This window comes from Monodelphis domestica, chromosome 5 (genome assembly GCF_027887165.1).
Source record: "Monodelphis domestica isolate mMonDom1 chromosome 5, mMonDom1.pri, whole genome shotgun sequence".
Lineage (NCBI taxonomy): Eukaryota > Metazoa > Chordata > Mammalia > Didelphimorphia > Didelphidae > Monodelphis > Monodelphis domestica.
In genome coordinates this window covers 139,583,555-139,595,783 of record NC_077231.1, presented here as the reverse complement: position 1 = coordinate 139,595,783, position 12,229 = coordinate 139,583,555, and the positions used below count along the sequence as shown (strand labels likewise).

The following is a 12,229-nucleotide window of genomic DNA, read 5'->3' as shown; positions in this document are numbered from 1 at the left end:
TATTAGACCTTTCTAAAACAACTCACCAGGTTTGAATCAAGAAGATCCTGCCCTGATGGCAACAGAAAGCTGTTTTCTCCAGCCAAACTCTTTGACCTGTTACTGGCCCCTCACCCATACAAGGGGTGGGGAGGATGCCCATAATCAGATTTCAGTTGGAAATGATAATATCACCAAGATAGCTAAGTGAACTGACTTCTAATAGGAGAAAAGAAAAATAGAAGGGCAAAAAAACTAAGAAAGGTAGAGGAGAAAATGAGTATTTACAGCATCATCATTATTGAGAGTGTTTACATATTTCTTTAAGATTTTGAAAGTGCTTTAAATTATTATCTCATTTAGGGGCAACTAGGTGGCTAAGCGGATGGAGAGTTAGGCTTGGAGATAGGAGGTCCTGGGCTCAAATCTAGCCTCAGGTACTTCCTACTTGTGTGATCCTGGGCAAGTCATTTATTCTAAAATGCCTAGCCCTTACCATTCTTTTGCCTTGGAACCAATTCTTAGTATGAATTCAAAGTCAGAAGGTGAGGGTTTAAAAAAAAATTATTTCATCTGAGCCTCAGCACCAGCCTATTTTCTCATCTCCATTTTATAGATGAGGAAATTAAAGTAGCTAGTAAGTGTCTGAATCAGATTTGAACTTAGGTCTTCTAGACTTCAGATGTGACACTCTACTGGGTCAATTACCTTAAAAGGATTAGATCTAAAATATTAGATGGGGTATCTAATCAATCATCAAATCAATCACCAAATATTTCTATAGATTTTCCCCCTACTTTGTTGTTGTTTTTTCAGTTTTATCCAATTATTGTTGACCCAATTTGGGGTTTTCTTGGCAAAAAATAAAATGCTGGAGTGGCTTGCCATTTCATTCTCCACTTCATTTTATAGTTGAAGAAACTGAAGCAAACCAAGTTAAGTGACTTGCCCAGGGTCACACCACTAGCATCTGAAGGCAGATTTCTTCCTGACTCCAGAGCCCGTGCTCTATCCACTGCATTACCTAGCTGCCCCATTTTTTCCTACTGTTTTAGAAGAATTATGGAAAAAGAAGTATTGACAGTAACAAAGAGGTATAAGATCTCGGTCTCTGCCCCCAGGGACCATCTAATTGAAGAACTAGGATACAGACATTAGACAGATGGAGAGGGAATTTTTTCTCATCTGTATCTTGTAGCTAATGTGATCTAAGGCCTGCCTGCTTCTTAAATGCATGGGTCTATGCTCATTTTAATCTGATAAAATGTAAACTCCTTGAGGGTGGGAGCCATTTCTTTTTTTTTTTTTAAATCCTGGTAACCTCAGTTCTAGCACCATGATTTACACTAGAGTAGGGGCTTCATAAATAGTTGTGGAGTTGCACTGAATAAGATAACTAGCAGTATAATGCAGCCTACAATGAAGCAAATGAGTAGTACAGGAAATAAGGATTTTAGCAGCTCAGATGAGGAAGAGATGACTGTTGGCTCAGATAATCCAGGGAAGAGACACGGGAGTTTGGACCAACAGCAATGAGCAGGATTTGGAATGGAAGGTAGCCTGGATGGGAAAAATGGAATGAATACTATACAGAGGGAAGAATATGCATGGTATATGCTATAAGGGGAATATACTAGTGTGACTAGGGCAGAATGTTCACCTGGGGGAATAAAAAGGCAATTGAGAATTAATTTAAGAATTAAAAAATAAATAAATCCAGTTGATTTAAGACTATTAGAGAGCAAACCCAGACAGCCAGGATATCTGTTACTTTTCTAGGTCTAATGTTTAGACTTTATTCCTCCTTAAGATCTTATTCATGTTTTATTTAAATTTGAAGTTCTTTAATTTCTTTTCTGTCCTTTCTAATATTGGCTTTGACAATGGGGGAAATTGAATCAATGGGAAAAGAAGGAAAACATATGTAGTCCCTGGGAGATTATTAAAGAGGACTTTTAACTTATGTTTCTGACATAGGCAGGTTTACAAGCAAGACCTTAGCGACTTTGAAAGCCATTTTCATCTCTAACTAGCTAGCAAAAGAATACCAAAAGAACATTTTGAAAACTCTTAGGGGTCATTTTTCAGAATGCCAAATTGTATCCATATAATGCCTATATTTACAAAAAGGGAAAGAATTGAGCTAATTAAAAGAAAATCCAAGTTGGCAAAGAACGTGGTTCAATTCAACAAATTGCCAGGCACTGGGGATGCAAAGACACAAATGAAACAATTCCTGCCCTCAAGAATCTTCTGATCAAATAAGGGAACTATGCCACATACACAATGAAGTATGGCAAAAGACAAACTTCTCTGGAGAAATTTGAAGGAAAGGTAATTTTCATCTAGGGATAGAGGTAAACGAAAGAAGGAAAAGAAGGATTTTAAAGGCAAAAACCTTGCAGGGAGTATGTTCCAGGCATGTGGGAAGGGCTTTGCCAAAGATTCTGAACCCCCCTGACAGTCTAGTGAATCCTATGGAACCTTTGTCAAAATAATGTTTTTAAATGCATAAAATGTAATCCAAAAAATTATATTGAATTAAAGAAGTAATTATTCACAGTGTATAGTTGGAAATTCTTGAACCCACAATCCCTGGCCTTGGGCCCTATAAGTGCAATACATATATTACCTTAAAAACAACAACTACTATACAACCCACATTCACAGACCCTCTGAAATCATAGAAACAAGGTTAAGAAAGCCTGGTTAATGTGAATGCCCCAAGGGAGGAGAACATAAGAAAAGAGCTGGGAACAGCAATAAATTGTTAAATTGGCCTTGAATGTTGAACACGTGAAAGGGAATATTGTGCAATAAGTCAAGAAAGGTAAACCAGAGCCAAGTTGTTGCTGCTGTTCAGTCATTTCAGTCATGCCTGACTCTCTGTAGTCCCAATTTGGGTTTTCTCAGCAGTGATACTGGAGTGGTTGGTCATTTACTCCAGATTATTTTACATATGAGGAAACTGAGGCAAACAGGGTTAAGTGACTTGCCCAGGGTCCCATTTGCCCAGTAAGCATCCAAGACCCTTTAAATATCAGGCTAAGGAGTTTGTTTATATTTTATCCAAGAGGGAATCACTGAAGGTTTTTGAGTAAGACAGTAAAATGATCAGATCTGCAAATTAGGACAATTAGGATCAGAGATTTACAGTTGAAAGAGACCTTAGAGATCTTCTAGTCCAATTTCCCCACTTTACAGATGAGGAAAGTGAAGCCCAAAGAAGGAAAGTTAGTTGCTTAAGATCACACACAGAGCTGGAACTTCAAGGCAAGTCATTTGTGTTCAAAACCATTGGTTTTTTGTTTGTGTATTTATTTGTTTGTTTTTTTAATTGTGGAATGACACTGCTGCCTTCCCATATGATAGCAGGAAGAAATAAATGCTCCACACTTTGCCTACCTTTGATTATATTGTTCCCTATACCTAGAATACATAATGAACTGGATTTAATCATTTAACTTTGGGGGTCAGGAGAAGATGTCTGATAAAGAATGGATACTTTGTAGGTGAATGGAAATGGAACATTCCAAAGGAAGCTAAAGGCATAGGCAAAGGCATAGAGGCAGGAATGCCTGAATCAAATTCAGGGGACCGGTGAAAATTCATTTGAAATCGAAAGCTTGTATAGAGGGGAAATGGAAGGTAAAACTGTAAAGGTAGCTTGACTACCATCTGTGAAGGTCCTTGAATGCCATGTCAGGAGTTGGTACTTGACTCTCTAGGCTGGAAATTCTAAACCTGGGGTCTGGGAACTTCTTTTTAATGTTTCAATATCAATTGTCAATATACTTGGTTTCCTTTATAATACTATGCACTTTATTTCATGTATTTATCAATTAGATGTACATATTATATGAACTTAATATATTATAACATTATATATACATATGATATAAATTTGTTTCACAACATTTAATATATGCGTACATTAATTTCTGCATTGTGTGCAAATTTTATAAATTCTATGAATATGATTTAATATAATGTAATATATTAATTATACATGCATAATGAACTTAATGTGTTGTGTGAAATATATTTACCAGTTATATCTACATATTATATTAATCTAATATGTATGAAATATGCATATACTGATTTTTATATTCTGTATGATATACTTATTACATGTATATATGTATATTTGTCCAACATCCTTATTAATCCTATGTAATACATTTATTGTCATGTAGAATATATTTCTATTATAGATGTATAATTATAATTATGTATCATGTATATTATATAAATATATGAATTTCATCTATATGTAATATGTATACTAACTACATATACATATTATATGAACTTATTGCTTATAATATATTTATCAATTATATATTATATGAATCTAATATATTATGAGATATATTTATCATATATATGTTTCTTTATGTATAATAGTTATATGTAATGTGTATAATATTGATATATAATAATACCTATATGAATTTAGCATGTGTATGATATATATCAATTATATATGCAGTGTATGTTAATCTAGCATGTTATGTGTGATATATTTATAAAATATATTTACAATATTATTCTGAGGATAGGTCCATAGGCTTCACCAGAATGTTGATTGGGAAGGGGTAGGGATATCTATGACACTAAAAAAGATTTTAAGAACCTCTTCTCTAGCCATTGATTTTTGAGCAAGAAAGTTATGAGAAAAGCTGTTTTTTTAAGATTACTTTTTATGGCATGGAAGGGAGAGAGGAGCCAAGCTGTAGGGATTTGCCTGAGCTCTCCCAAATTCCCCTCCAAACATCTTTGAAGTAATGCCTTAAATCAATGATATGGAGGATGGAATTTAAAAAAAGGTTTACCTTTAAGAAGAAACAATTAAATATTATAAGGACAGTACAGTATTCTGAGCATGAGTTAATATTGGGGTAAAAAAAGTGACAGTAAAAATGGAAAATAAGAAACAAATACAAGAAAAGTTGTAAAGAGTGAACAGAACTATTATGGGGAGTAGAGAAAAGAATAAGTGAAAGATGTTCGAGATCATAAGTTTGGAGAGATAGGAGAAAAACTAATAAAAATAAAGTCAGAGGACAAAGGTAGCAAGGTTAATTTAGACATGTTGACCTTAATTAAGCAGTGAGTTCGAGGAGACATGCTTAGCGGGCAACTTTATGTCATATATGTTGAAAATTGTATTTTACAATCAAAAAGGCACTGGATTTGGAGTCAAGATTCAAGTTAAAAATCACAGCTCTAATCCTCACAACCTGCATGGCCTTGGGCAAGTCATTTACTATTTTCTTATATGTAAAATGAAGGGTTATTCACACAAATTCTAAGGTTCATGAATTCTAACTGTAAACCTATGAGTCTAGGATCCTATTCCCTTTCCCATACTCTTTGCTTGGATCAAACTGGACCATTGGTCATCTCCCACATATGCACACTTTCACACCTTTGTTCATGCTGTTCCCTGTGCTTAGAATGTCATCCTTCCTGTCCCCACATACCCCTACGGAATTCTTAAAAGTCCTTTAAAGCCAAACTCAAATGTCATCACCTCCAAGAAGCTTTCCCTTATTTCCTCCTTGGATCTCCCACAACACTTTGTAACTCTCTTAAGCACTTACCATATTTGAATATGTGCCCTATCTCCCTACTGATCTCTGAGCTCTACCCAGACAGGGAGGATGACAGAGTGAAATTTCCCATCTCCCTTGGTGTCTAACTTTGCTCACACAGTACAGTATTTTTAAATATGTGTGAAGATGTTTTTTGTTTAGGTCCTGTTTGCAGCTTTTTTGTTTTTGTTTTTTTGGTAAAGAGGCTAGACTGATGATTTCATTGGTAGTGAATGAATGTTTCCAATGAGGAAACTCCTTCTGTTAATTCAGATTAGCACCTCTTCTACAAATTATAGACTTAGAGAATTGCTTGGAATGGTGAGAAGATAAATAATTTTCAATGGTCCATCCAGGTATGTGTCAGAGGCAAGAACTGAACCCAGATTTTCATGACTGAGACTTGCTTTCTATCTGCTCTGCCACATTGGCTTTCAAATATGTGTTAAATCAAAATAAATTGTACTTTATGCCTCTAAAGAGCTTAATAATTCCCATTATTGCTTTTCTCATGATGGTTGGGTTTGCCAAATTAATATCAAGTGTTCTGTTTTCTAAGAACAAACCAAGACCTAATGAGGATGAGTAAAATGATAGCCAAGGCTGAAGTGGCTTTCAGGAGATCTCCGACTTTGGAATTGGCCTCCTGAGCTCTGAATATATCTCAGTTTTTTTTTTTTAAATTTTAATTAAATTTTAAAAATTAATGCATACACATACACACACACACACACACACACACACACATATCAGGATCCATGAAGCCATGATGTTACTAGAACCAAGGAGGAAAGCACTTACCAAATGAGAAGTAAAATGCTTTTCTTTCTACTATTTCCTAGCTTTTTGTGAGAGAACCTGAGCGAAGGCTTGGGGTGAAGGGGGATATCCGTCTACATACCTTCTTCAGGGAGATCAACTGGGAGGATCTTGAAAGAAAGGAGATAGAGCCACCATTCAAACCAAAAGTGGTAAGGATTTCATTCTGTTTTTATATTTTCCTATGGTTTAGTTGATAAAAACTTCCCAGGCTCCTTTTAAAATCATGCCCCATTTCCTCATCCCAACATAATTCCAGATCACCGTAGCATTACTGGGTTCCAAAATGATGATGGAAACAAGATAGCAGAAGATATAATTGGGTTGATATTTTTTTAAGCTGGGGCAAAGAGCACAAGCTAAATCCTAGGTAAGTGTCATGAGAGGCATCGGCAATTTAGGATAGAGAGGATAAGGAGCAGACCCTGTCTTGTGCAGGGAGACAGACCCCAGGATACCATAAAGCCACTGCTATGGCAACAGCTCATTCTACCCCACCTCCAAGGGAAGAGGACCATTAGGTAACTTTCTACTTAAACAGAAACTGACCTTAACACCTCACTGTAAAGAATAATAAGTGGTTTCTTTGAGCATGGCATACAAGATGCTTTACTAAGGGGGAGGACCAAATGGTATAAGGATATATGCTCCTCCTTTCCAACCATCGCCCCAGTGGTATCCAGTCAAAAGTTATAGTATTTATCTGATTATATATCTCAGGGTAAAAATGACTTCTTATACAGATCATTCTGAAACCTTCAGGGTACAGAAGAAGTTTTTGAACTAAGAATTGACATCCTCAGGCTGATTTTAGGAAATTCAGCCATCATTCAACTCCTCAAATAGCTTGCTTGGGGTAACAACCAAAATAAAGAGGGTTCCACTATGTTTTCTTAGAGTACTTAGGGGGTGCAGTGAGCCTGAAGTCAGGAAGACCTGAATTCAAATTCAGTCTCAGACACTTAGTGTGTCACCCTTGGCAAATGACTTAATTTCTGTGTGTCTCAGTTTTCTTGAGTATAATATGGGAAAAGTGCTAGCAGCGATACATACCTCCTCCCTCCCCCAGTGGTATTGTGAGGATCAAAGAAGAAAATATTTGTAAAGGGCTTAGCACAGTGCCTGGCACCAAGAGGGCACTTAATATTTTTTTTTTACTTCCTTCTATTCCCTAATACCATGGAAGATTTTTGTTTAACCTTTGAGAGTCGCCTTCCAATAGATCTACTGCTATATAATAACACTTCAGAGGTTCCTGGGATCTGAGATTTAGATATGGAAAGTCACCCAGCCTGATCCCCTCAAGAAGACCTAGGGAGATAAAGTAACTTTTCAAAAGTTATTGAGCTAATAAAGGGCAGAACTGGGATATGAACTTGGGTCCTCCGGGTCCAGATCAAATACCCTTTCTATTGTCTCACTATAGTGTTGAACTTACAACAACAAAAATGGAAGTTGTGGTATTAAGAGTTCTCTCTAGGCTCATTGATCTATTGGCATACAGACCTAAGAATAGTGTCTTTGTGATCTCTACCAGAAAGTATGTGGACTTACTGAGAGGCTACTTCTCACCTTCAGGCTCAGCATCACAACTTTATTCAAAGAATGAAATTTAGAGGAGGAGAGACATTCCATGTAAAAGACATTTTGTACTCCCGATGGCATATGCTTTCCAATAAAAATTGCATTTGGTGGGTAAAAGGAGCAAGTCTGACTCAGACCCATCCCCAAATAGTTTCGACTTGGTGGCACTTGTTGGTCATTCAAGGGTTAACAACAGATATCCTCAGCCATAACATGTAAAGGATATCCACTCATTGAGGATCTAGCATTCAGCTTGGGTAAACAAACCTCAACTCTCTCCTTTCCTTGCCTTCACACAGAAACAATCTGAGCAGCAAGGTAGGGTATGGTGATTCCCATGGGCTCATCTTCTGCCAAACCTGAAGGACCCCAAATCTGAGTGGGCTTTTCCAATGCCCTGAGGGAACCAGGAAGCCACATAAATAGCTACTAGGATCTCCCTGAGTCAATCAAGCCTAAGGGACAGTTCCCTTGTCTTTGAGAAAAGTGGGATTGGGGAGGTAGAGAGGACCAGGACAGGGAGGACCTGGTAGATTATGATCCTGTGACAGCAGGAGAAATAGAATGGGTGAAAGGACAAGAAAAGTGATGTTTTCCTGCTTCACCTCAACCACCAAGGCAGAAGGCAACAAGTTACAGCACTTTTACACTGAAAGCAAATTGTTTGAGAGGAAATATCCAGAGCATGCATCCAACAGCAGAATCTCAAGAACTGGCAAATGCCTCGTACCTTCCATTAGCACCAAATATTCAGTATCCCTCCTCTTGCCTTCCCTCTCTGTGTCATTGTCTTCTGTCCCACTGCCTTCTAACCTAGGTTAGAATTTCTTCTACCTCTTCATAGCCTTTTTTCTTCTTTTTCCTTATCCTAGAAATCTTTGAGGGTTTAAATAGTGGCTCTTCCAATTTGCTACTTGTGTAATCATGGGAAGGCTTTAACCCTTCTGGAACCGATTCCTCATATAGAAACTAAGGGGACCAGACTTGATAACCTCTTAGACATCCTCCAGCTCTAAGTCTATCATCTTATAATTTTGATGATTTCAAGGACCATTTCTATTTCCAATAACCTAATGATGTGATCTAGAGCATTTGGCCAAGAGTCAAGAAGATCCAAGTTCACATGGAACCTCACATACTAACTATGTGATTCTGAGCATATCCCTTAGCCTGTTGGCCTCAATTTCCTCATCTGTAAAACAAGCTGGAGAAGGAAATGGCAAACCACACCAGTGTCTTTACCAAGAAAGCCCCACAAATGGAGTCATGAAGGATCAGACACAACAAATGACGGAACACCCAAAGAATAGGGATAATTTTATAACACTGGATCAAATGGTTTGGAGCTGTACATACATGTATGTTGTATGTGCATACATTACATATTGTGCTTGTGCCTGTACACCTACATGTAAATATTGTGTCTAGACCCAGATTTTTGTCTATTATATACACATATGTACACATATGTATATATTAATATTTTCTTAATCACATTACGTCTAGACAATCAGTAGAATGACCAATCAAGTCCAGATGAGTAATTTACTGATTTCCAGGCTATAAAAGCTCCCACAGAAAATTTAACAATTGGCTCTCATCCCTTTTCACTTCCTTTTTTAAAAGCAGAGACCAACTTAGATTTTCTTTACATGTCCGTGTTACTTAGTCCTGGCAGGAACAAAAACGTACCCATATTTCTAGAGGCAATTGCAAAACTCTCCGTGCCCTCCTCACCAACGAAGTAAAATGCTCAGTCCTTTGTCTTCTTGCTGACAACTCTCTTGGTTACCCCTCATGGATAACTGCCTGCTTGCCATTTCTGTTCCAGAAGTGGGAAGCTCAATGACCAGGAGATCCTGAGGAAGGCTTCATTTACTTTTGGTTGCTTCCCCTATTTCTGGGGCTAGGACAATTGGTGACCAGTACATTCTCCCCCTGCCCTGAAATAACCAAAAACTGCTCCATAAGCAGAAATTTGATTACCTAAATAGATCTAATTGGATCTCCTTTGTTTCTTCTTTCCCACTTGAGTTCCTAACATATCTTTGTGGTCACCTGACTCTCTACCAAAGAGATGCCCACTATACCATGTGTTGTTATAACATGAATTTATATGTACCATGATTAAAAATCATCTCCCTGGGAACCTGGCCAGAAAAAGAATGTTGTGTTGAATTTAATTACCTTGTAAAATAGATATCTATCAGTCCTGAACCTTGCCACATTGTGTTATAATGGAGTTGTTTCAAAGTGAAATTTTTAGACTAGTTAAGAAAAAAAGGGTTAATAAATTTAGTGTTTGATCTGTCTTCTCTCTCTCTCCCCACCCCCACCCCCTTTTTTCCCCTTGGTCAAACCTACTGAAGAAATCTCCAAGCGACTGCAGTAACTTTGATAAAGAATTCCTGAATGAGAAACCACGGCTATCTTTCGCTGACAGAACGCTGATAAACAGCATGGACCAAAATATGTTCAGCAACTTTTCCTTCATTAACCCAAAGATGGAGAGGATGTTATCCTGAGGATTTAGTCTTCCCAGAGCCTTTTGGTTGAAGGAATCTGCCTTCTTTCTTTGAACTGGTTCAAGCAACACTTAATCATGTCCCTTTTTCATCTCAGAGAAGAAAAGAAACACTCGACAATGAGGGCTCAGAGCTTTTACCAATACTCCTGACATTTATCTGTAGAGTAAGCCATCTCTACTTCACTAATGACAAATGTCTCGTGTTACATCTCCTGCCATCTTTTACAGAATGCTCTCGAATTTCAGGGCATTAGAGAAAGGACTCGCCGTGAGGTTCAGATTTGCCATCTCACTCCCTGCACAGTAGTAATTTACTTGAAAGATGGTACCGCGTACTGTGAAAGATTGAACAACTTAATACTGCCCTAAATTAGCCCCTGCCCTTGAGTATAAAATGCCGATCAATGGACTCCTTGATGAATCAAGGCACAAACTGCATACGAAACGTCTCAAGACTATAACGGTACGTTGCCAAATGCGTAGCAATTTTCCTCCAGCCTCGGACCAGGAGCTGCTGACCTATTTTACCCTGTTCACATCTGTGGAAGCTTAAATGGCCAAAAGAAAACTGAGAACAGTAACAAGGTTTTCATGGGAATCCTTCACAATAAATGTAACCTGTCACTTGAGATTTGCAAAACCATTCATTCTGATTATCCACATTCCCCACACTGTTTTGCAAGAGATAACATTGGTAAGTTGGAAGAACGTTTGTCTCCCTGGAAGTCTAATAGTCTATTTCATCTGGTTGTCCTGGCAATGAAGAAATTAAATGCAGAATCTACTAAAAATGATATCAAATTATTTCCCTCAATTAAAACTTGCCTCGACTTTCCACTAATCCATTTTTCACTTGATGCCATTTTTAATGGCCATCACTGACAGGACTACAATCCTCATTTTATTAGAGGAAAAGGAACACAACCATCATAACAACTCAAAACATCCAATGTCAAAATACTCCTGGGAGATTAACCCATCTTCTCTTGGTTTTTTTTTCTTTTGTTTTGTGCAACATTCAAGATAAAGAACCTTGTGTGTCATTTTAGTAGGCACCTTGTTTGATTAGAATTATTAACTAGGGCACTTTTAAAGTGCCATTGTTGTTTGTATAGTTTAATAAAATATTGTGACTTAATGGCAAAGACTTGTATGTGTGTGAAAATGTAATTTAAAAAAACAAGAAATCCAAAAGGCTCTAAGTTTTATAACCCTCCAACCGTGAAGTTTTATGCCCCTCTAATGGTGGAGTCTGTGATTTTTCAGTCTTCAAAAACTGGCTAGTGTCTGACTATTAAAAAAAAATCTGCTGGGTACTTCTATTTGTTCATTGTCGATTTGTTGTAAAAGAAAAATATAAGCAACGTCATGATGATAATAGTTTCACTTTATAAAGTATTTTGCCATTTACAAAGCATTTTCTTCACAATAAGCAGATAGTACACATATTGTTATCCTTAATTTGATAATAAGGAACCTGAGGTCCCAAGAGGAGTCATAGGGTTCAGAACCAAAACTGAACCCCTCATTTCACAGATGAAGAAATTGAAGCCCAGAGAAGTAAGTTACCCTAAGAGTAAGCAGCAGAGACAGAACTTGAAACCAGGACCTCAGATTCCAGAGTCCAAGCCCTTTCTGCAGTCCCACACTACCAAGACCACACTGATAATAAGAAAGTGAAAGATTAAGACTTGTGTCATAAATCCAGGTTTCCAGCCAA

At 37.4% G+C, this 12,229-nt stretch overlaps 1 protein-coding gene across 1 annotated transcript in view; it reads left to right on the top strand.

Annotated features, from left to right (window-relative positions):
- The window catches only part of PRKCQ (protein kinase C theta), a 199,284-nt gene extending 187,459 nt beyond the window's left edge, over window positions 1–11,825 (top strand). The window contains exons 17-18 of the mRNA XM_001362868.4: window positions 6,422–6,550; window positions 10,352–11,825. Coding sequence (XP_001362905.2) covers window positions 6,422–6,550; window positions 10,352–10,507 — 285 coding nt within the window. The 3' untranslated portion in view covers window positions 10,508–11,825. The remainder of the gene's footprint in view (window positions 1–6,421; window positions 6,551–10,351) is intronic.
- Window positions 11,826–12,229: the final 404 nt, after the last annotated feature.